Source organism: Carassius gibelio, chromosome B9, assembly GCF_023724105.1.
Source record: "Carassius gibelio isolate Cgi1373 ecotype wild population from Czech Republic chromosome B9, carGib1.2-hapl.c, whole genome shotgun sequence".
NCBI classification, from domain to species: Eukaryota; Metazoa; Chordata; class Actinopteri; order Cypriniformes; family Cyprinidae; genus Carassius; species Carassius gibelio.
In genome coordinates this window covers 10,646,798-10,673,227 of record NC_068404.1, presented here as the reverse complement: position 1 = coordinate 10,673,227, position 26,430 = coordinate 10,646,798, and the positions used below count along the sequence as shown (strand labels likewise).

Here is a 26,430-nt window from a genome sequence, read left to right as displayed (position 1 = left end):
AACCAAATAACATAGTAATATTTAAAATGTTTATGGTAACTTAAGGTGAATTGTTTCCAAATGCTATTATACTGCACCTTAAATAGTTAACAGTAGGTTAATATTCCGTTCTGAGCACTTTTTTTACAGTGAGCTCCTGCTGTGATTGTGTAGACAGTATCTGCTTTGGTCCTTTTCCTAAGACTATGATTCATCATGTCCACAAAGGCTCAGTTACGAAATTCCAGGCTCAGGGAAAACACCAGTGAATATCACAGGATAGTAACAAAGCCAAACGAAATGAGCTCAAACAAAGGATTTACTGGTTATAATATAATTCATGGGCCCCCCATGATCATCAAGGTCTTGCTCTTTTCCTCATTAGCCAAGGTTCTGTCTGTTAGTGTCCTCCCTGAAAGCCCTTTAGGCTGGAAAAAGTCATGGGATAAGGAGAGTGCTGGAAAAGCAGGCATGATAAAAAGCAGGGGGCTTGCTAATTAGCAAAAGTAAGAGCCCGTGCAGACCACTGGGGCGCGTGCAGTTTGGATGATTACACATGGTGGGATGGCTTATTTCCAAAATGAGGCCTTGGGTCTGAATTTAACACAGGCGTGACCCTCCTCCCCTTTTGGGTTTCGAGCATTCCAAGACGGTGAGGAGACCATGTACCCTCTGAGTCTCTCTGCCCCTGGATGTTCTCCAGAACTACTGAGGTGCTTATGAGCCGGATCTCCTCTTCCTCTCGCTCTCTCATCCTCAGAAATGTTTTGGGTCTCTGATCTGACATTACACAGATATAACCACACAGTATACCTGAAAAAAAAGCAATACTAGACCAGTTCTGCCCCCCAACCTAAATTGATATTTCTGCTGTGTGTGTGTTTTCCTCCGAGGCTGTTACCAGTTACGTTTCACAGAGTGTTTCATTTTCACAGAACAAAGGCACATGGGATAAATTGCATCCCTCCTGTTCCCATGTTCTAATGAATGAAATGCTTGTTAAGAGAGAGAGAAAAAAAGCATCCACTTCCACATCCTTCCCCTCTGTGCTGCAATCACACTTCTTTAATATATACAGTGAGGTCCTAATGTCTGAGACCACATTCAAAATCTAATTTGAAGCTGTAGGGTAAAAAAAAAAAAAAAAAAAAAAAAAAAAACATTACACCAAAATACATAAAATTTAACAAATGAATTTCCGCAATTCATTTACATTTTCAATTTGACGTTTTACTGAAATTTACGCTAATAATAATGATAATTATATATATATATATATATATATATATATATATATATATATATATATATATATATATATATATATATATATATATATATATATAGAGAGAGAGAGAGAGAGAGAGAGAGAGAACTGTGATAAAGGGATAGTTCACTGAAAAATTAAAATTCTGTCTTATTTACTCTCCCTAAAGTTAGTAACCAAACAGTTCATGGTAGCCATTTCCTTGAGAGTATAAAAAGATACTATGAAAGTCAGTGGGTACCATCAACTGTTCACTTACCTCAAAATATCTTATTTTGTGTTCAGCAGAAGAAAGTAAGTAATACAGGTTTGGAATGACATGAGGGTGAATAAATGATGAAAGAATTTTCATTTTTAGATGAACTGTCAATTTAAGGCTGCTTGAGAAAAGGATGGAGAGAAAATAAAGATGAAGAGAATGACAAAATCAGAAATAGAGGCATGTGACTGCTTTTGGATGCACTGCAAAAAAAAAAAAAGAAAAAAAGCGGTCTGATTCTGACATACAGATGAGGAGGGAGAGAGAGATGTGCTTGATGTCTCTGACTGTGATAATGAGCTGTCATTAATATCTACCTTCTCCCTGCTGTCCTTCTCTCATTATCATAATTATGCTTGTACTTATTTCTCCCATCTACCGGCATCCCAGTACCAATGATTTTCTCTCTCTCTCTCTCTCTGTGAGTGTTTAATGATGGTTCATTTTCCTGGGAGTCTGTAGTGTCTGATGAGGCCCGGCGCATGAAACAAGCTGCTGTCATTTATCCACATCTGAGTGTGTGTGTGTGAGACTCTGTTTAGAGGACGTCCACACAAACTACGCACACTCGAACATTTTGGGGCAACTGATACCGCTGGGAGTGTTATCACGAGGATAGCGCAACAACAAGGACACCAGCACGCTGCTAAAAACCACATGAGAGCAAAGCAGATGACAAAATGACAGCAGTGCTGATTGCAGTGGAACTAGTTTTATTCCCAATTCAGTAAAGATTCTGATTTGCTGTTCCATTTGAAAATTCCAGTGAATAAAAGTAAAATCACTTGGAATTATAGTCAGACTATTCAGATGTTTCAAATTAAACTTAAATAATAAGTGATTAATATTCAAGAAAGGCATCTAGCCAACCATTTCACCATCACTATAATCCTTAACTTTCAGTGCAGTTATTCTCATTCTGAGCTTGAACAGGGTGTGCTCAATGTTCTCAATCCTATTTCTTGCAGAGGAGTGCATGTGTTGGAACAGCCAATTATACATTTTTGCCATGTACTGTTTTTGTAATTCAGTTCACTGTGTTTTTGCAGAGAAACGATGTCCGTGTTTGCAGAAACTCTGAAAAATTGAAATTTCCTCTCTGGATCCAGAACACAGTCCAACTACACTTCTTTAAAGGTCAGAAACACTAATAAAGAAACAGTAAACACCCATGATGCTCCAGGTTAAAAACAAATGACAAAAACAGAAATTCACTTATAATAGAACATCTTTTCTGGATGATTTAAAAGCAGAAATGTTGGGGGAAAAACTGTTGGTGTTTGTATGTATGTTTATGTGTATGTATACAGTACTGTCTGTGCAAAATTTTTAAAGGAAAAGAGACAAAAAGACATTTGTTACAAAGAATTTCTATTTCAAATAAATGTGGTTATTTTGAACTTTTTTATTCATCAAAGAATTCATAATAAAATATGTCAGCTATCACAAAATATTGATCAGTTTTCAGCATTGATCAGAATATTGGAATGATTTCTGAAGGATCATGTGACACTGAAGACTGAAGTAATGGCTGCTGAAAATTCTGAACTTTATAATATATAATTAATCACATAAATGCAGCCTTGGTGAACATAAAAACTTCTTTCAAACACATGAAAAAAAAATCTGACTTGTGAACATTAGTGTATATTTTTTGATTGCATATTTAAATTAGTTTCTATAAGTCAGTTCTATATACTTACATTTACCCTTGAAAGTTATTTTAAGTCAGCAAATTAAATGTATGGGATCAAACCATGGCCATAAACACATACTGCAAGAATTTTGCATATATATATATATATATATATATATATATATATATATATACATGACTCAGTCAGTTGTCGCTTAGGTTCTCCTCGTTCTTTGCCTTGTCTCTCTTGTGTGCCGTGTTCTTTAGGGACTGACAGGGTGACTCATTGGAATATGTGTCTCTGGAGTGGCAAACTGCTCTTGCATTTATTTTTGGAGCACTGATGCACAGGCCCTGAACATCAAAGTAGAGTAAGCGTGTATACCCAGCTGTAGCAAGTGTGTGAGTGTGTGTCAGACAGATGCACTTTAAAGCAGGGTGCCAGGTTTGTAGCAAGTTGCACTGTCATCATTGGGTTAATGTTAACTTCATCAGCTGGTCACGGACACCACCTGACTGCTCAGAGAAAAACATGAGATCATTGTTGTCAGTGGTGCATAAGAACAAAATTCTATTTTACTCAACGGAATATTCCTTAAAATGGACCATTCTTCCATTCTGCTCTTTCTTTTCTGCTCCGCTCTCCTATAGGAGCAGATACTCATGATGAGTGTTTTCTCATCTCATTAGAGCAGGAGGAAGATAATAGTAAGAAGCTAAATAGAAAAATAAGGCATCAAGGAAAGAAAAGCAAGATGAGACAGGACAAAGTTGCATCTAAATGTCCTTTAATTGGTGTGAGGAGGGGCTTCTAATGACCATAACTCCAGGTAGGCTACTGATCCTTCTCCACAGCACTAATGATCTTGGCAGTAATACCGATAATTCTGATTTCTACATGTATACTTGATCACTTCACTCATATGCCCAATCCCAAATGGCACTCTAAACCCCTCAAGGTCTTCCTCTGAGACCGCACTTTCGTGACGTAATGCCTCTTTGACTGTTGGGTAGAAGTCTGCTGCGGAAATGTGCATTGAGGATGCATAGCGGCCACAAAGGAGGCACTCTCGAGTACCCTTTTGAAGACTAAAATGAGACACACTACGGTCTCGTGGACTTAAGTGGAGTGTGGCTTCTTTTTTTTTATTTCTGTGGTGGAAACAGGCTTGTATGTAAACTCATACAGTTTAGAAACATGGATTATGAAAATCTGAATCGGAATTTCCTCGTCTGCTTGCTTGATCTTACAATTTTGTGGTCTTGACCCTCGGCCAGGCCACCATTGATTAATGTTGCGGTCGTAAAGGGAAAGAACCTATGACATGTGAATCGCTTATGATGGAATTTACATCTCTGCAAGTTTTTGAAATATGATTTTGCTGCTTGAGAAATATTCCACAAAGAATAAAGCCACAGACAGTGTACTAATCAAATAATCAGTCCTGTGAGATATGACTGATGTATGAGCAGTGCAGTCTGTTCCTCACTTTCTTACATCTCGTCTCCAGAATAAAAAATATATTTTATAGAGCACAGTTCACAGCTTTGAAATTCACCGTGAATCTGAGCTTTCACCTCTGCTGTTTTTATCTCATTTCACCTACACTTATCCATCACTCCTTCTTCTATTCTGCTCTTTCTTTTCTGTTTTGCTCTCCCAAAGGAGCACGTACGGAGCAAGTATTTTCTCATCTCGTTAGATCGGGAGAAAGATCATAATAAGGTGCTAAATAGAAAAATAAGGCATCCAGGAAAGAAAACCAGAAGGAAAAAGGACAAAGCTGCATCTAAATGAGCTTTAATTGGTGTGAGGAGGGCCTTGGTATCAGAGAGTACAAGGCAAGGCGCTTCTGATGTTAACACGGCCAAAACCCCAACTACTGATCCTTCTCCACTAATGGTCTTGCCAGTAGTGTAATAAAACAAAGAAGTTCATACTTGGTCATAAGTGTGAGCCAAGAAGCTAATTACTGAATATGCATTTTTGTTCCTCCCAAAAAAAAAAACTGGTAGTTGCTCTGTTTTTTCAGTATACTGATCCTTAATTGCTGCTCCTAATCATTATTTGGATAAGCTCTTATCTGTATATATGCAGATGAAATGTTCTGAAATATATATATATAAATGTAAATTCATGTCCCGGTCACATTTTCTTTGTTAAATAAACATTACTTACACTGTCAGAAAAAAAAAAAAAAATAGTGTTAGTGGTTAGTGTTTTTAAGCATTTTACATTTATTCCAAAATAATAACTCAATGCATGCCTTGCAGTACTGCCAGCTACAATTTAAACAATATATTTTATTTGTACACTTATGATCAGCTATCTTTTTTAATAGTTAACTTTTAACTATTGACTGAACTGAACTGAATTTTTCGGACCTCAAGTCATCAAAGCTCGGTAAATATTGTTAATTTATACACTTTTCAATGTCATATTTTGTAACATTGGTGTTGTTACACACACACAAACACACACACACGTTTGTTTTTGTGAAAAGTGGGGACATCCCATAGGCGTAATGTTTTTTATACTGTAAAAACTGTATATTATGTATATTTAGAAGCGTTTTGAAAAATGGGGACATGGGTTGTGTCCTCATAAGTCACCCTCTCCTTGTAATTTCCCTAGTCATACCCATGTCATTATACAGAGTTGTGTCCTGATATGTCACAAAAACAAGAGCACACACACACACACACACACACACACACACACACACACACACACTCACACTCACACTCACACACATATGTTAACCTGCTGTTAATGTTGACACAGGAGTATAGAAGAGTATAGAGAAATAGAAACAAACAAAGAAGCTTCAAATCATAGTTAGAGCTCATTAATTGGGCAGGCTAAATGTCTTTGCAAATTCCTTTGTGTGCTCAGTTATATTTACATTTCTGTAACTGACTGCCTTTCTTTGCTCAGCAGTCATATCTGTCAGGGTATGCAGTGTTCCCTCTCTCCAGGGGGTCCCTTTAATTAAAACTGTGGATACAAAAACAGGAAGAAAGAGTCCTATTAATCAAACTCAAACAGACCTATGTTCAAAATCCAAAACTATCCCTCTCCCTCCTCTTGTCCTCCATCCTATTTATTCCTTCATTTCTTCTTTTTGCCCTCCATCTCTCACTGCCTCTGAGCAGTCAGAAGAGCTTTGAAGGCCACACATTATGCTGCACACACATACAAATACAAACACACATCGACGTACTGTCTAACGCCATGCCATCTGGTAGTGTACGGATTTGACTCTGGGCTCCAGCTGCCACTGGAGAGAAACTAAAATCAAAGTGATTTGAATTTCTCTGCCCTAAAGGAAAGTCACTATGGAGTTTTGAATGTTAACACAACATTTGAAACACCAGTTGCATGTTTGAGAGTGCCTCTGCCCTCTGGACATTCAACTCATTCAACCAGCCAAGAAAAATTGCTGGGTTTGAGGTTGTATTTTTTTGAAGGTGCACTAGAAATCCAGAACAGAAATCCATTTTTAAGCAAGCCCCTAAAATGGTAAAACAGTTTTAAAAATTGTAAGTTTGTAATTATTGATAGTTTGTAGTTTGAGGTATTAGGTTCGATTGTGTGAAAAATTTCTAGTCAGCCATCTTTGTATGGTTACATCATGTCTGTAAAAAAAAGAGTACATATTGTTTTAATAGTTCTAACAGCTCATAGTCATAACAAATAAGCAACATCATTAACACACTGGATTGTTCAAAAAGGCAAGGGATGGCAACTGTAGACTTTTTCTCTTTTTCTAGCAAACAAAAACAATTCAAGGATTCAATCAAGTTTACCCCCCTTTGTCATGATTGAGATACTGTTTCACATGGTCTTATATCAAAATAGGGGGCAAAAGATGGATGCATTTTCCACTAGGGCTGATGACATTCACCTTATATTTCTATTTTTAAAAAAATATTATTTTATATTTCACAAAAATATTAGCATGTGCATTTTAAATGTATTATATTATATTATATTATATTATATTATTATATTATATTATATTATAATAAAGTATTATTATATCTGACCACAAAATAAAATATTTTATGAAATGTTTCTAGTGTTTTTGTACATACAGTGGGAATCATTGGGGTGGAAAACTACATTAACCCCCATTAACTTTCATGGTATGTACAAAAACAATGAGGTTTGAAATGATATGAAGGTGAGTAAATATGACAAAATAATCATATAGAAATATTCATATTCATTTTAATCCCTTTAAGTCATTTTCATAGAAAGATGAGCGAGGAATAACAAGATTTGGTTCAGGTTAGGACACAGAGACCAGCTCGATCAGCATGTCACTGGTGTTCGGGACAGAGTACAACTAATGTTTCTTTATGAGATGGGTATTGCATTTATTAGTCTTGGATCATTCAGAGGTTAACATGAGCTCCATTATTCATCATTTGTAATAATTTATAGTTTATAGTTTGAGGTATTAGGTTGGATTTTGTGAAAATGTTCTAGTCAGCAATATCTTTGCACTGTAACATCATATCTGTAAAAAAAATAATATAGTGTTTTAATAGTTCTAACAGCTTATAGTCATAACTAATAAGCAACATCATTAACACACTGGATTGTTCAAAAAGGCAAGAGATGACAACTGGAGACTTTTCTAGAAAACAAAAACAATTCAAGGATTCAGTCAGAATCAAGTTTATCCCCTTTTTCATGATCAAGATACTGTTTCACATGGTTTTATATCAAAATAGGGGGCAAAAGATGGATGCATTTTCCACTTTATGTGAACTTTAAGCTTGACATTTTATAGTCAGTTCTTCCATGTTGACTTGAACATTGAACTTGAGTTATCCAAACCAAACATTATTAACCATTAACTAATGATAGAAAAAAAACAGGACTGATGTTATTTACCTTATTTTATTTTTCTTATTTTTTTTTTCTTATTTTCTGTTTCACAAAAATATTAGCATGTGCATTTTAAATGTATTATATTATATAGAACTATTCATATTCATTTCAATCGCTTTAAGTCATTTTCATAGAAAGATGAGCGAGGAATAACAAGATTTGGTTCAGGTTAGGACACAGACCAACACGATCAGCACGTAACTGGTGGTCGGGACAGAGTTCAACTATTGTTTCTTTATGAGATGGGTATTGCATTTATTAGTCTTGGATCATTCAGAGGGTTAACATGAGCTCTGAATGCGAGATCATTCTACAAGGTCAAATTTAGACACTTTGAAATCTCCATCTGCCAAAAAATACATGTGGTAATTCATAGTCGCAGGAGGGTCAAGATGAAGTAAATGGTCGGAAATTTCATGTCGTGAACTTTGTAATAAAGTTTCCATTACCACCATCTGAGATCTGGACGTGGGTTTACATCAGATGAGTTTGTAGAGTCACAGGCCACTGCCTTTAATGGTATGTGAAAATAGAGGATTTGGGTGAATTTGAGGTGACGTACGGGCCCAAGCTCAGGCTGCGTGGCTCCCTGCTGAGGCCATGACAGTGAATTTGATGTGGGATTGTAGAGTTGTACTAACTCATTTCCCCTCCGTGTTCCCCAAGCTCCGCTCCTGGAGTCTTAAAGGAGCCCCATTGTGAGGGGTTGGATGTCACAGCACTCGGAGCACGGAATGCCCGGGTGCTTTACAAAGACACTCCTGTTCATGCCAACCCCCCTCTTTTCCTCTCTCCCACCTTCCCTCGCTCTCCCCTTCCCTTTCCATGTGCTCAGAGGCGAGGCCTGCACAAATGGAGGCTAAGTGATAGATGTGCTCTGTTACATGATCCACAGCACACTCCATCCCCTCTGATTCCAGCAGAACAGCGCATTCCCAAAGACAAAGAGAACTTGGGAGAGAGGAAGTTCTTATACATCCACACATACACCAAGATCGTATGCATGCCTAAAGGACATTTTTGTCGCTCAGAGTTTCCTCGTTCATAACTTAGTGGAGGCCTAATGGAGTTTATGACTGTGTTTCAGATACATATCAATCTTTTAGATGTTTTCGCTCAAATTGCTTCAAGGGACAGTTGATTTAAAAATGAAAAATCTGTCATAATTTACTCATGTCATTCCAAACCTGTATTACTTTGTTTCTTAGGTGAAACATAAAATAAGATGTTTTGAGAAAAGTCTCATTGTTTGGTTACCAACACTCTTAAAACATCAAGTTTGCTAAAGAAGTCGTGCAGGTTTGGAACAACATCGGCAAGTAAATGATGACAAAACGTTAATTTTTAACGTAAACTATTCCTTAAAAAAAATTGTTCTCCTTTTGTTGGTTACATTTTTTATTCCTATACATGCAGATAGCTCCGGAATAAAACATAATGTAGCCCTTGAATAAAACCAAAATATTTTTGAGAAGACAGATTCATATTTGTTTGGCAGTAATGGAGGCATTTAAATCATTTCAAAATAATCAGGTCAAGATAATGGTGAGAAATACTGCATTGCAGATCTGTGCAGAGAATATTTGTGCCATTAATCAAGTTAATCCAACCAAACTGTGGTAAACCACTAGACACCGAACAAGAGAGCAAAAACACCCTCTGTTTGATGGGTAATGTCTTTGCTATGCTGCCCTATCAGTGAGACAGCGGGAGACAAGAAGTTGGTTTTCTGTAATGTCTCTGTGGTTATCCTTCACTTGAACTTACTCAGTATTTGTCTGTCTGCTGAGCGCTTTGAAATGTGTACACAGGCCAGTGTTGGGGAGTCACTTATATACCACTATATACACCAAAGAAGAGTTCACACAGTCCTTCTGTTTCTGTGGATCAGGATTTGAAACCACTGGTTGACCCAGAGGAGGAATGGTTTAACTTAAATCATATAATGTATTTCAGCATGAACTGGGACAAAGAGTGGGAATAACTTTTGTAATCAGGAATGGGTTGATTCATTACAATGGCTATTACATACCAGGATGATTAAGGCATGAATCTGCACCTAAAATAACTGTGTACAGTTTGAGTACTAAAGGAATAGTTTACCCCAAAAATGAAAATTACCCCTCAGCTCAAGTAATCCTAGCTGTATATGACTTTGTTCTTTCAGGTGAATACAGTCAGAGTTATATATACAGCATATATATATACAGTAATAAAAAAAAAAAATGTTCTGGCTCTTCCAAGCTTTATAATGGCAGTGAATGGGGTCTAGAATTTGAGGCCCCCCAAAAACACATCCATCCATCATAAAAGTACTCCACATGGCTCTTCTGAGGGAAGTGGTGTGTTTGGGTGTAAGAAAAATATCCATATTCAAATTAAGTTTTTATTATCTGTGGTAGACGCGAATACTGCATATCAAAATAAAACCTTATAAAGAAACAAATTAATTATTTTATTTAATATTTGTATTTAATAAGAAGAATTTATCATTAGCCCAACAAACAAGCACATCAAATCTTTTAATCAAAATTCAATTTTTATCAGAACAGTTTTAATTGAATGGTGTGTAGATGAATGTTCTAGCCGACCATCTCGTTTTCAGTGTGCTAACATTTTTCCTGCACATTTTCCACCGTTTCCAAAACCCAAATATTGTCTTATTAATATTCACACACTTGTTCACACATTCCATCCAGCCACACTCACAAACACACACACACACACACACACACACACATCTAAATGCTTAAACAGTCTTTTATTTACACAGTCACTCAGTGTGTCAGCTTTTCCATCGAACGGCCAGTCGGTCTTATTTGATGAGCGGTAGTCAGTCCGAACTAAATTCAAATCATGTGGGCAGATGGAGTGAGTGATATATACAGAGACCGGCAGTGAAAGACATGAAAGACAGTGAAAGAAAAAAGGGCTCAAGCCTAAACCTGGAAAAGCATCAGATCATTCTTCACTTGCACTTCTTGGATGATATTTTGAGCCCTCTGTTTGTTTGTCTGAGAGTGTAAGAGAGCTGGATTGTTTGTGTGTGTCAGAGAGGTGTAAAGTCTTCTCCACCCTCTGCTCAGCTGGACAGGAACTCTGAGGCGTCTACACCAGGTCTCCAGCTGTTTGGCCCAAATGCCCTCGCATCACACACACACGCACGCACACACACACATTCCATTTTATCATCACAAATCTGTATAGAATACATACAGGCCGGGTATCTTATGTTGAGGATAAACACAGACCAGATGTTATTTACTGAATCTTTATTGTTAAATGGTAAATGGACTGCATTTATATAGCGCTTTCAACAGACCACATGGCCATCCAAAGCGCTTTACAATTTGCCTCACATTCACCCATTCACTCACTCATTCACACACCGACTGCGGTGTCTGCCATTCAAGGCGCCATCCAGCTCGTCGGGAGCAGCTGGGGTTAGGTGTCTTGCTCAAGGACACCTCGACACTTGGTCAGGTGGAGCCGGGGATTGAACCACCAAGCTTCCGGTTTGTAGACAACCTACATGAACCACTAAGCCAATGCCGCCCATCAAATGTTTGATTACTAACCCTCTGGACATAAGCCATGAGCATTGTGTTGTTTACATGTGCCTGAGCATCAGAGAATGTTTGGCCTTTGTATTCATTGATTTTTCTGCTAAAAATCCTTAGGCAACACTTCGCACATGTCAAAATCTCTGTAGCTAAAAAAAAAACATGGACTGGCTTTTGTGACACATTCAGATGAAAAGTTCATCCAAAAAACGAACCTGAACTTGTGTTCGTGGTACAGTGAAAATGGATGATGAATTAGAAAGGACCAAACTATACAAATCTTTTGCTGTTGCTTTTTCGGTTATAACAAATAAGCCATATACAGTATGTGACCCTGGAGCACAAAACCTTAAGTCTTAAGTCGCTTTGGTATTTAGCAATAGCCAAAAATACATTGCATGGGTCAGAATTATAGATCTTTCTTCAAAAAGCATTAGGATATTAAGTAAAGATCATGTTCCATAAAGATATTTTGTAAATTGCCTACTGTAAATATATTAAAACGTAATTTTTGATTAGTTATATGCATTGCTAAGAACTTAATTTGGACAACTTTAAAGGCGATTTTCTCAATATTTAGATTTTTTTTTATTTTGTACCCTCGGATTCCAGATTTTCAAATAGTTGTATCTCGGCCAAATATTGTCCGACCTAATAAACATTCATCAATGGAAAGCTTATTTATTCAGCTTTCAGATGATGTATAAATCTTATTTCGAAAAATGTACCCTTATGGTTTTGTGGTCCAGGGTCAGTTTTTAGAGCTTTGCTGTATAAATCAACAGCCACTTTCATTATACAGTATGTAAAAGTGTAGTTTGGACTTTCTGATAACGTTAAATATTTGTGATGCACAGAAGAATTTAATAAGACAGAGTCAGAATGGCGTGATGATTAATAAATTATATAACTATTACTTCAACATCTGTAATGTAACAATATGAATCCAAACATTCAGTGAGAAATAATGTTGGGTGTGATTTTAAGATTTAATCAAATGGGAAGGGCTGAAACATGTTAGGCTATGATGTTATTCCTCAAACCTGCACTAAACCTTGAAGAACTTCTGAAGAGCTTTGCCGTCTCTATCGCCATCTGTGCTGAAAACATAAAACTGCAAGTTACTAATGAATACTTTTCTTTTTTACCAGTGATGTGGCTCATCAAACGGTTTAAGGACGTTTTCCATCATGCTGTTGTCTGAGCAAGTAAGTTCCATATCTAGCGCCATACTACAAATGCAAACACATAAGAATGAGTGATGTAAACCTGAAAATTCCTGCCAAATGAGAACCGAGCACCCAAAATATAAACTGGTCTCTCACTCAATAATGAAATTACTTTAGAAAGAAGTAGTGCAGCTTTAATATTATTCATTCTCTGTCCAAGCTGCCTTAATTACATTAGCAGAAACTAAAAATAATGTTGGAGGTACAGACAGTATTTACTTTACTTTCCTCTTCATTATTTTTATTTACATTTTAATGGAAGATCAAATGCAGTAATACATCGCACATAAGATGATTAATCATGTGCAAGAATAGAAACATTAAAAAAGGGGCAAAGTTGATATAAAGTGTATTATATGTCTAGAAGCATAATGCATTACAAGCAACACTTAACAGTAAAGTTCCATTTGCTAAAGTGCATTAGTTAACATGAACTAATTAACAATCTAAAACAAATCTAAAGCATTTCATAGTTAATGTTCAATTTATAGCTTTACGTATACATTATTAAATTCAAAAGTTGTATCTGTTAATATTATTTAATGGATCTGAGCTGACATGAACTAATAATGAAAAGTCGTATTTATCTTACATTACCAAAGTTATTAATATTGTGACAAATGTATTGCTCACCGTTAATATTAATGCATTAACAAACATTAACTAATAGGACTTTTTGTAACGTGTCACCACATTACTGAATCTATGAATGTATTTGTATACTGCATGTTGGTTCACATTTATTTCTGTCCAGCATGTCATGTATTCATCCCACGCTCTTCACATTCCCAGGATCAGCTGTGTCTAAAACAACTTCCTGTCTTGTGTGGTGAGCAGTTCCTGTCATCCATGGCTCCTCGCCACATACTTCAACATTTTTGTGACCTGCTGTTAACGCTGTATGATTACAGACACACTCCTCACAACCCAAAACACAAATGCTGTTAGTTTGCATTTAAGAAATAACATTTGTGAAAGTCAAAGCTCTTTAGTGAGCGCCTGAACGGATGAGAGGTGCATTGTGCTTCACTATTTGTTCACTCATACCTGAGCTATAAAAATCCTCCTCTGATATCTTCTCCCTGAAGACTGAAGATTCTTGAGGGAACGTAGTTTTGATATTGAACTAAATAGAGCAGACAAACTTTCAGCACGCTCCTAGCTATATAGTTTGTGGCCAGATCTGCATGACTAAATGAAAGTGTAGTGTTTTTCTTTCCAAAGCTTCTGTATTTTCGATCAGTTTTAATTTCAGTCCACCAATTTCCAGTGACGAACATTGAACTGTTCAAAATTTGGTTTGTTTTTGAAGGAGTGTAATTACCATTTGATGAATTTCATTTCAACAAGATATCATTATATGTCAAATCCAGTTGCTCTTCATTCACTTCTCCTCCCCAAACATCATCTGCTCATTTGGCAATTGTGATGTCATGCTGAATAAAATGGAAAGCATGTGTGGCCCGGATTAAACCTACAGTAAGTGAGACAACGCAGGGGCAAGATACGGACATGCATATGTGTGTGTGTGTGTGCGCGCGCACTCGGAGCATTGCGTGCCAAGTGAACGCTTCATGTTTTGTGGTATGCGGAGTCCGTATGCATTTTTACAGGGCAAGCAGTTTGAAATGGCGGATGTGTGAACTGGCATGCAATGAGAACGGAACGCCTGTATAAAGTTACACACATGCTTGTGGCCATGCCAAGCTCTTCCACAGCCCTACCAGACGCCCTTAAAGACAGAGGGCACAGAGAGGCTAGTCTGGGTCTGTGTTTGTGTGTCTAGTTCAGGTTTTACCTATAGAGAGGATCAAATGTCTTGACACTTACAATAAAACCTGAAATCACCTACAGTGTGTACACAATGAGAAACACGCTGCTTTAAATGAAAATCAGGTCCCACCTTATATTAAGTGGCCTTAACTACTATATGCTCACATCAAAAATGAGAACAATGCACTTATTGTGTTTATATTGTATTGTAAAACACTTTTGCTGCTATTATGCAATTATGAATGCATTTACAGAAATTAATTATAGATGTTTTTTAATAAGTAAAATTTAAACATGCATGTATAGAATAAGTGCCTTGTATAAAATGATTAATTTAAATGTAAGTACATACTGTAGTAGTCAAGGCCACTTAATGTAAAGGGGACAAAAATCATAATGTAGAAAGGTTTGTGTGAGTTATGTTTATGATTAGGGGGATAGAAAATATCATACTTTATATACTGTAATGGTTATATTGATGATGGTTCACTGTAAGATTATGGTGTTTTTGAGATCTATCCAGGATTAAATGAAAGAGTGCAGGTAGATTGTAATATGATATAGAAGCTATATAGAATATATATGTTATATAGAAGCAGTCTGACACTTGTGTGAATGCCAATATAGCAATTATTATATTATATAAACTCAGAAAAAAAATGCTGAATAAAAAACATACAGAAAGCTAAACATGTCTGTACTGGACAAATGTATTGCTTCTGTCCCGTTGCCTGCAAACACACACTCACAGTCTACTAAAAAAGCATATGCTTGTTTTCATAATTTCTACGGTGTGTATTTTGAATGACGCAAGATCTGTCATATTCATGACTTAACATTTGATTCTTGTCATCAATTATAGAGAAAGCTGTATTTTCTCAGTGCTCAAGCTGTTTTTTTCCCTTCTTTTTCTTTTTGTACTTCTGTAGGTGTTTAATTATATATGGACGTATAGTCAGCTTACACCAATCTACTGTGGTTGCAGCAAACAGCAGAATGTGTGTCGGAGATCTGGTGAGGGAATACAATGAAATCAATCTTTGGTTTTTCTCTACCATTAAAACAAATATAAGTATACAGTGCGAGAAGGCATAGGACAGAAACATCCTCCTTTAAGCTGTCTCTGTTTTGTTGAGGTTTCTGCTTGTCATCACCTAGAATCATAAACAGCAGAAGTGCATACTGTATGATTAATGTGTTGTGCTCTCACACAGCAACTCAAATGACTGATTCTTAGTGAGAGGGAGGAAGAACGACAGAAAGGCACAGAGAAGGAGAGAGAACAGGATAACACCAGTTTTCTGAACTTAAAACCGTAAAGAAAACACTGGTTAAATGGATATTTGTATTAGCGTACTGAGCTGACTGCTGAGCTTGTGTTGAACGGTAATTTAATCTCGTTTTTGTTTTGCCCATCGTGCAAAAAACTGACTAACAATCCAGACGCACATAAGTAACTGTGCTTGGCCGTGGTTTTTGTGTTAACAGCCTCTGAGGGCATGATCACAACTAAATAAATGCAGAACTGGAGAGAGCTTAGGGATGTGTATGTCTTCTGTCATCATGGAAATACAGCTGCTCATGCTGCTGCTGAGTGCTCATAAATAAAAACTGCCAAAGACCTCCGAAGCGTCGCCTTCAAAAGCAGCTGGGCCAGTTGTGGTGTAATGTGGAATTGTCTGTTGTGTTACACTGTATCATCAAAAGTATGGTGAGCTGGTGCTGTGGAGGCTCTGTTTCCACCAGCGCACAGCAGGGGGCTCAATCACAGCCCTCTTCTGAAACAGATGTCTGCAGCTGGACATGTACTCTGCCCTCTGCTGTTGAGCTGCACAGTTACACATGATGTCTGTGAAGGTTTTCACTGTAGCAGTATTAATTAATATCACAATTCAAAGGTTGTATAGAGTGCAAAGAGGCAGATTTTATGATGAAATAAAGACAGTATTTCCTACAAAGTATTAAATGCGAGCAGCTGAGTGTCACACCCCTGGACTGTTTTTGTTGTTTTCATCCCTCATGTGCTCTGTAGTTTCTGTCTCTGTCTGATTATTGTCATTGGTTTCAGGTGTCATTAATTACCCTCATCAACTCTTCTATATTAGTTGTGTTTTTCATCTGGTCTAATATGTCCATATGTGTGCTCCTGCCTGTTATGTCCTGGATTTACTCTTGTGTGGCTTTAAAGGCTGTTTACATTAATCTTCATCTTCTTTGTGCGTTTATCTCACCATAGCTGTGACACTAAGTCCTTAGCCATCTTCAAGAAATGACTAAAAACCCATCACTCCCATCTTTATTTGACCCTGTAAATCGCTATTCTAATTCTACTTCATCTATTTGTTGACTTGACCCTCTAACCCTTGCACTCTATTCATTTTCTAACTCCTTGTTTTCTTAAAAAAAAGGCATCTAACACTAGCTTTCTGAGTTCTCTTTCTAGTTTATCTATTTTTTTCCCTTTTGTGTGTGTGTAAACTTGTCATAGCACTTGCATATTATTCGTCTTTTGTTTCTGTTATAATTTGTAATTGTGACAGAATGTAAATGTGTACCTTTAGTTCATGGTACTGTACAGAAAATACTGCCTGTTTGCAGTTTATGTAAAAGGGGTGAATTAAACCTGGAAAGATGGGCCTTTAAGAAAATTGGGCTTTCTCTGCTGTAGAAAAGTGATCTTTATATGCATATAGATTGATATATTCATAATGCACTGGGTTCAATCTGACTGATCAAAAACTGAAGTATGATCTGCTGTTTTCACAAAAGTCTGTGTGTTTTGTGTCATCCGGGGACCTTTTGCTGACAAAAATATTAGCAGTCTTGCCCATGATTGTGTAGCCTAGTGAACCAAACTGAGAGACAATTTTGAAGGCTCAGGTGTCTTGAGTTGATTAACTGATTGGCATGTCACCATATTCTAATTGGTTGATTCTAATTAGATTTTTGTTAAATGTGAGCCAAAATCATCATGATTAAAAGAACCAAAGACTTAAACTACTTCAGTCAGTGGGCATTTAATTTATTTAATACACAAGTTTCACAGTGTGAGTTGAATTACTGAAATAAATGAACTTTTCCATGCTATTGTAATATCAGGTCTATAAAACTGTAAAGGTTTCTAAACAAACATTTAACTTTCATGAACACCCTAAAGGTGCCATTTCAGGCACTAACCAGTTAACAACCGCACTTAGTTTTAGGGTAAAAAGTGGTCGTCTTTATTCTGTACTGCTGTTTTTAGTCTAATATGTAAATGAATGACAGGAACAAAGTTCAGCTCTGCTGCAAATTCTACAGGAAAAGTATACAGTCCCTAATGTAGGTTATGAAAGCAATATACTTTGCCCTTTAGAATATGACTGGAGGTACTGTATTTTTCCTGAGCAACAAAAGTCTTGATGATTTATGGTGTGTAACTGAGATGCACTTGGTTAACAGCGTAGCTGTCATTAGGCTGGACACTCATAAACACAGCATAGGAGCGATGGAGGAATGAATTGAACACAGGCCATGCATTGCTTATCTTCATCATTTGTTCTCGCAACGGCCAGGGATTTTGAAGGGCTCATAAATACGTAGTCGCTGGAGAGGTCATGATACAGCTATCCAAATAAGAGTAATGTGCTTGATGACATTACTGCAATGCTTAGTCCATAAATTTATATATGTGTGCGAATGTACAGTCTCTGCCAATTTATGGAGGAAAAGTGTGCCTTTTATCAGCTTCCACACATGTGTTTTCAATGTACTTGAAAGCAAGAGTACAAGTGTACTCATGCCAAAAGCCGCCTTTTTATTTGAGCAGCAAGACTGTCTGAAACAAAAGAGCTACTTTTACCTACAGTTCACATCTCCTCAGACACGGAAAGGCCTTTGTTAAACTGATAAACTGATTGGTTTTTGTTCCCGTGACAGTATTCTTTGAATCATTGTGTTCATGCCGTTTTTATGCTTTGAAATATCAATATATTCTACATAGTTGTGCAATGACAGAATGCTTGGCATTTAAGGATCAATAATATGATTCGAGATATTCATTTCTGTAAATATATTTCTTCACAGGACGCCGTCAGCCTTGCTGAGTTTGCTTCCCTCTGCGTGACTCAACGCCTGCCCTTGGGAAGACCGTTCCTCACTGGGCTGGGTTCAATCCCTGCTGGCGCGTTACTGCGCTCACACAGCACACACACCACCTGACAACCTCGTAAAGCCCCGGCACTCAGGCAAAAGAGGGTTTGGACTGGAGGTTTACAAGTTTGGATGGAATTCTCAAGCATTGCGGGTCACTGGAGCATAAGGGAAGTAGTGCTCATACCACCTCAGCTTTAATCAGGTCTAAATGTCACATCAACCACAGATGTGCATTCCAAATGTGAAAATAATGAGGTGGACAGAACCGAAAAACATTTTTTAACCTCTCAGAGGGAACCTTGGTATGTTTTACTAGTTTGGACTTAGACCATGCCGACCTTACATTGCTCAAAATCCTTTACATCTCCTCATAACAATTTTTTACAGCACAGAGGGTGGAATCTCACAAAAACTATGTCCTAAAAAATGTCCTAATCACATTTTTACCAAAAAAATATTTTTTTTATAAATACTAAATGGAAAGTTTTTTAAACTTCTCCAGACATTTCACTTTTTTGTATATTTTACATTAAATTCTTGTAACTGTAATACAGTATTTAAATTTGACAGTATTTTGCTTATTTAAATCATTAATAATAATTGTAATTATTATTATAATTTATTTTTATTTATCCATTTATATTAATTATATAATATAACAATTACACACCCACACACACACACACACACACACAAACACACACATATAATCTTATATATATATATTTAATAATGATGATTACCTTTTCAAGTAAAATATTATTTAATTGGTTTTGTAAGGTTCACCCACTGTTAATAGAAACATATTGACAGCCAACTTATGTAACATCACAACCAGAACTAAAAAAGCTCTCAAGAGCGATTTATGAATCTGGCCAATAAGGTAAGACTAAAGCCTGACAGAACTCCTAACCACTGAATGTAAGGATATTCTGCCTTTACAAGAAGCGGAGATTTAAGACAGATACCCAAAAGCAGTTAGAGAAGATGGCAACAGGAGACAGGAAGTTCCCCCTGTGTGAGGAGTCCAGTAACTTCTAATAAAAAAAGACCAATATATGGCGCTTCATTTAGTGTCCTTGGGTTTCATGTCATCTCAGCAAGAGAAACATAGTGTATGACAGGTGATGTGGGGGAAAGAGCGGAGGAGAAGTAGGGCTGAGGCCTTCACTTTTCAGGGCCCCTCTGTAGATACTCTTCTTTCATCTGTGCACCTGTTTCTCATTTCCTGGTCCTCCAGAACGGCTGTCAGAATTCGTCAGAAGACCATTCCTCTGCCGTCCTCCAAAAGCGTGCCCCATATACTCTTAAAGGTAAAGTGTGCAGTTTCCACGCCACTAACAACACTTATTATTTTCCATTGTTCTTGTTAAATAATGTGGTTAATTAATGTTTGAATGAAAATGAATTAACAATGAATAATAGTATAACATAAACACTGGAAATGCAGTAGAAAATGTTGTGTGTCTACATATATATATTATTTTTATTTTTATTTTTTTAATTTTATTTTTGAAGTAGAAGAAGAAGAAGAATGCTGGTAATCAAGCAGTTTATGGTCCCCATTGACTTCCATAATTTCTTTCCCTACTTTGGAAGTCAATGGGGACCAACAACTGTTTGGTCCTTCAAAATTCTTCAAAATATTATATTTTGTGTTCAACATAAGAAAGAAACTTATACAGGTTTGGAACGACATGAGGGTGAGTAAATGATGGCAAAATTTTCATTTTTGGGTAAACTATTCCTTTAAATAATGATAACAATTTGAGTTTTAAATACATTTTTTTTTTAAATGTATTAGAAATTATTAAGTTGGAGGTGTCCGAAGCATAGCTCATAACATAAAATCCTTAAACACACACACACACAAACACACACTGCCCTTTGTCTTAACACATGTTAAAGTAATTAATAGTACAGCCGTCTCCTCACATTTGTCTCTATGATGTTGCACTGAGGCCTCCGTGTCACCCTCCACTGCTATGCTCTCATTCCTCAGCCAGCTCTCCTACACCCCCTCTATCCCCCTCTCCATCCAAGGCCCCCATCCACACCGCGCAACCCACCTCATTTCCCTCTGCCCATCACACCCGCCACATGTCTGGCTTTGATCACTGATCCGCCGCTATGGGACTGTGATGGGTGTAGAGGCCTGGATCTCTCCCCCTGGTTCTCCAAAGAGACCTCAGCACTCTTCTGAGCCCAGCTGCTTCCTCTGCCTGCAGAATGATGGAAACGAGCAGGATCAGAGCATTCAGTGCATCACTCACCAATTTGCTTAGAGCAGCATTTTTTGAAATGATGTATCCCGTGGTTATTGCATCATGCAGCCGCTAAATGCTCTGCACACTAGAGAATGTGCGCTGGAATCAAGAAAAGTGATTGTTGTAAATAAGACTGTGTTTTAGTCATTTTTCAAATTATTTTGGTCCATTGTGTAAAGTGAAATTGCTTCTCTGTGACCTAGTCATGTAAAGGCCAAATGCACAGTACGTGTAATTTATGAGTCTGATGTGTGTGTTTTTTTTTTTTACATTTATTTGAAAAAAAAAAAAAAAAAATATATATATATATATATATATATATATATATATATATATATATATATATATATAGTTGGCATTTTAAAAAAGTATACCTAAGCTGTATACATTATTATGAAGTGTTATAAAGTGCTGTTGTTACAAAATACCACACTAGGATTTATGCATTTTAAATTTTAAAAAGTAAAAAATAAAATTATCTATATATTTCTAGAACACTAAATAAGTTAATTATTGAACAAATATAAAAGAAAAAACACAATGTGTGTGAAAAATGGTAACATTTAAATGTCCAAAATGTCACTGAATAAACCCAAATATATTACAGTAATTTATACCACCAAAGCTACTTTATATGGGTTAAATAGCTCTTTAATGTAATACTGTAATACTGTAACACTGAAGAAGTTGGAGAAATTATTGAACACATATATAAAAAATACAAATTGAAAAAAAGAAGAAAAAAACTGTGTGTGTGTGTGTGTGTGTGTGTGTGTGTGTGTTTTCATGCACTGAAAAATGGTAACATAAAAAAACCCTGTAAAAAATGTTGCTTAATAAACCCAAATATATTCATTTATACCACAAAGCTACTTTATATTGGTTAAAGCTGGCAGATATAGCTCTTTAATTCAGTTACAGGTTAACACTTTTTGCAGTATGTATTTTATGACATTTTTACAGTAAATGAAGTAAATGATGAGAGTGCTATTACAGCTCACCCCATCTGCTCAAAAAGTTTCAAGCGTAACACATCTAATTAAACAAGAAAATCAGCTGTTTCAGATAATACCAACTCTGTTATGTTTTTGTTTACCACTAGCAACAGCCAGCATGGAGAATCATATCATTTGAGATGGTCTTTCCAGCAGGACGGGTTACAAGAGAGCAAGTCTCTTAGTCACTGTTGTCATGTTGCGGCTCTGCTGTTAAAAACCTCCTTGGTAAAGCAAAGCTGCTTCCTGTTATAGACAATGAGAAGTTTCTCTACTGTTGCTCTCAGATCATTTGATTCCTCAGTGGATCATTTCATCCAGCTGTCTGAAACTGGGAATGCAGCAAAACTGAAGTTTCTTTTCAGTTCAAAAGAGTATCAGTAAATACACAAGAAACAGCGCAGGTGGGCTGCTGCGCTGGTGAGCTTGCTTTATTTTGGCTCATTCGAGATCATTGGCTCAGGTCTTTGTTAGGTTGGACCACAGTCAGTGCATGAGTACTGCATTAATGCAGAAACACATTGAACTCATATTCTGTTCCCACACAGATGAACGAACACACAGCGCAGGAGACCAGCTGCAGATAAGCCCTGATACAGGGGCTGTATTAGAAGCACATGCTGATGGAATAAAGAACAGCAGAGAGCTGTGGGAGAGCATGACCACAGACACTAAGTGACATAATGACCAATGAATGGTGGCAGATGAGTCGCCACACCCACAGCGTGAAACAACAGTCAAACACTGGAAATTACAGGAGGGAGCTACTATCCCCCAATTCATAAGACAAAGCAACATGTGAAAACACATCCTTTATTGAAGAGCAAATATGTTGTGGTTGTCAAAATACACGAATTAAAAATTATATTCTCAATTAAACAAACTTTTAGAGATCAGGTGAAAGTCTTGGAATGATTTACATTTTTATTTGTTTTTGAAAAATATTCTTATGCTCATCAGGGCTGCATTTCTTCAAAAATACAAACAGTACTAAATCAGATATATAAACAGCAATATTCTGAAATATTGTTTAAAGTTAAAATAATTGTTTTCTATTTGAATATACTTAAAATGTAGTTTATTCCTGTGATGGTATAACTGTATTTTCAGCAGCCGTTACTCCAGTCTTCAGTGTCACAGGATCCTTCAGAAATCATTCTAATATCTTCTAACAGTTATTTTAAATTTCAATAATATTACTTTATCTAATAAATGATGCCTTGGTGAACATTAAAACTGTCAAAAACATTGAAAAATATAAATTATTCCAAACCTTTCACCGGTATTCTCTAAAAAATATGTTTTAGTTCATTTTGTTTCTCAATTTTTGGAGAGCATGAATCCAAATCTTTTTTTACAGTATGTTGTTTATCCTTATCATTATTGTTTTCATCATCACAACGGTGAACTTACGCAGGAAGGTTCTAATTAATCATATGTTAAGGGCTTTTATAAAAGACTTGGCAACGGGTGTGAAACATTCCTAAAATTCCCATCCGATACTTGTCTAGTTAAATCAGTGCTGAATTAACTAATTCCCCCCATATCTCCACAGCGTGAAAGAGAACAGATGCAGAGGTCGAGCGAGGCCTGACACATGCTGAGAGTGACAGACGGACTTAACTAATTGGTCTAAACAGACGAGGTGACCATTAAACATGCTTGAGTCTGCACGGCCTGATGGGTCCACTTACAGAAGTAAGGACAGATGTGTTGTGAAGTTCAACCTGCATGCCCTCTCTCTCTCTCACACACACACACACACACACACACACACACGCACACACCCCTTTCCTCTCCCACCATTCCGTGTTAGTGTTTATGACCACACATACTAAAATGTAGGGCCAACTTCCACAGGGCAAAGTTGTGTGTTTTATATAGAAAACACTAAAAGCGAAAACAAGCTGAGATCACGAACGAGAGCTTCGAGGAGGAGGTGTGGAGGGTGTGCGTGTGAGACTCTGGGCTCCTGCGTGTGTCCTGCAGAGATATCTTATACCTGCCAATCCTTCGCTGGCTTTTTTTTTACTGCTCGTGGTTTCTCCTCCCCAAACCCAAGTCGTTTTACTGTTTTCTATTTTATGTTGCTTGCTGTTGACCTTTTTTTCCTCCTCCACGCCAACTTTTATGTGACATTATGGTTTTTTAGAGTGCGGTTGTCTGAGTCTTGTTCTGTCAGACAGATCGTTTCAGTTTTTGTTGCTGTTGTTTTGGTTTGTTAGGCAAAAACTGAGGTCATTTGGAAGTTATGACATTAGCGTTTTGTGAGGAATACCATCTCACCATTTCAAGTGAGGTGCTATGCCTTTGACCTGCCAAATCTCAGAGGACTAACTTTATTAGCCATGAAACCATTACAGGATAGTTCATGGTTAACATCAACGTGAAAGAGATTCCAGCTAATATGTAATAGTAGTGTTGTGCCCCCTGCTGGTGAAGCACATTGCATTTTCCTGAAAAAAAAAAAAAAAAAACCCTGAACAGTCACCATGATGACAAGATGTTTCACAGTTTTCTCATTTTCTTAATATCATGCTCTTGATCATCTTAGTATTTGTATGATTCAGAGTGAGATGTGAGTCTGCACTGTTGCTGAGTCGTAATTAGCTTTTAAGCATGGGGTCTCTTTGATGGACAATAGGGCCTCAGAAATGGTTAGAATTCGGAGAATGTTATGCATGCAGGAAGATGGGGGAAAATCCTACTGTAGCATATATGCTATGCACATTTCTAAGGCCTCAAAATTATCAACTGGATCAAAACTTTGCTGTTAAACTTGTTCCACACAAACAGCTATATCCCCTGTCATCTGATTGACAGTGCTCCTTTCAGGTTATTGTACATAGCCTTTTGCTGTGAAATCTTTACTGTTTGATTATAAAGAATACATTTTATATTGCTAGATTTTTTTTTATATATTCACACTATATTAATAGCCTGATGTGATGCACAACAAATATCTAATATTTTTTTCCTAACGTTTAACAAACAATACAAATATTTTTTTTCGGAATATGTCAGTCTTTACAGGCGTAAAGGCTTACATGAAAAACGTTGCAAATGCTGGATGATTAAACGGTCAATGCTGTTAGAATGTTGAATATTAAAGTATGTTCCATATTTTTGTTTCAGATGTCTCAAACAAACGCAAATTATTTGTTGTGAAGTGAGTTTCTGAAGGACATTTACGATTACATGCACTCATCGCATTTGTTTATTTTTTTTTTAGACAGTTTTAATCATTTTCTTAAATTTAATGAAAATACACACTATCATACATCTAAATGGCATTTTTAATTATACCAGTAGGCTTGAAATAATACATTTTATTGCCAAAATACCGACACACACAAATTAAAAACAAACACAAAAAAATACAATTAAAACTGTGATCTAAACAGCGTGCTGCTCAAATGAGCGTTGCAGCAATTTATTCCCAGTACTGCTGCATTTGACTTTTATTTAAATGTAATCAACTATTTTCACAGCTCCCTGATTATACACGCATTTCTAAATTATAGAAATCTAAATAATAAAGTTTTACATGGTTTTCAGACAACATTCGCGTTACTTAAATCTGTACAATGAGACTATTATGACCCTCCGCGCTTTCCGTCGTTCCCAAAACAAACTTCCAAGTTGAGTCGCGACTCGAGCTTTCACCGATGTCAAAAGCGGACAGCCTTTCTCCCGTAAGCTACTGCAGGATGTTACGTTTCACTAAAAACATTGAGCGGAGTTTTGTAAATGCGTTACTGATATTGAACTTAAACGAGCTTAACTACTTTCTGTTTACTCTCTTGGGCGGTTTTAATGTGTCAGAAGCTAAATTCCGATACACATCTCGTGTGTTCTTGTAAAAGTGTGAGCAAGGGCGTTACTTTCGCTTGTGAAGTCTGTGAAGTTTTAAATCGCTATTTTATGTCATTTAGATGCTGGAGTGGCTGTCACAGCGTCTGAAATGGATTAAATCATGCTGATGGAGGAACAGAGCTGGTGTGTACTCATTTCAGTTATAATGTGTTTGTGTTACTATTTTAAAGTACTTTATGTTCCCTCTTGACTTTTTACAAACCGGCCTGCTGTTATTTTCCTGGCCATTTGAACGCAAAATGAATTTTGAAGAATGTTTACCCAGCTCTTTGCATCATTTATTCGTGCACATTCAAAAATGAGTGTGTTTGTTCCAGCTCTGGAGAAGAGGAGGGCTCTAGGGAGAAAGGTGTGCTCTACAGATGGCAGGGCTATTTCTGCAGGGTGACCCCGGAGAGACTCCTGCTGTCCAGGCCAGTGCTACATGCTGCACTGGGCACTTCACATGGACTTCTGCTGACAGAAGGTCAGAAGCAAGCCGTAAATGAAGATGACATGACTACATAATTTAGTTGCATACTGTTGTAGTCAGTAGTTTATTTGCACCTA

The 26,430-nt window shown here is 36.9% G+C and overlaps 1 protein-coding gene across 7 annotated transcripts in view; it reads left to right on the top strand.

Annotated features, from left to right (window-relative positions):
* The first annotated feature begins 3,673 nt into the window (after nt 1-3,673).
* Nucleotides 3,674-26,430, top strand: part of als2a (alsin Rho guanine nucleotide exchange factor ALS2 a) — a 44,017-nt gene continuing 21,260 nt past the window's right edge. The window contains exons 1-7 of one of the 7 annotated variants that reach the window (XM_052565677.1): nt 3,674-3,971; nt 12,759-12,815; nt 13,629-13,665; nt 18,675-20,056; nt 23,561-23,703; nt 25,941-26,004; nt 26,199-26,347. In XM_052565677.1, coding sequence (XP_052421637.1) covers nt 25,982-26,004; nt 26,199-26,347 — 172 coding nt within the window. In that variant the 5' untranslated portion in view covers nt 3,674-3,971; nt 12,759-12,815; nt 13,629-13,665; ... (1 more) ...; nt 23,561-23,703; nt 25,941-25,981. Of the gene's footprint in view, nt 3,972-12,758; nt 12,816-13,590; nt 13,666-13,719; nt 13,736-18,674; nt 20,057-23,560; nt 23,704-25,619; nt 25,865-25,940; nt 26,005-26,198; nt 26,348-26,430 lie in introns of those variants that run through there. The other 6 variants (XM_052565678.1, XM_052565676.1, XM_052565680.1 and 3 more) reach the window with 6 other exon arrangements.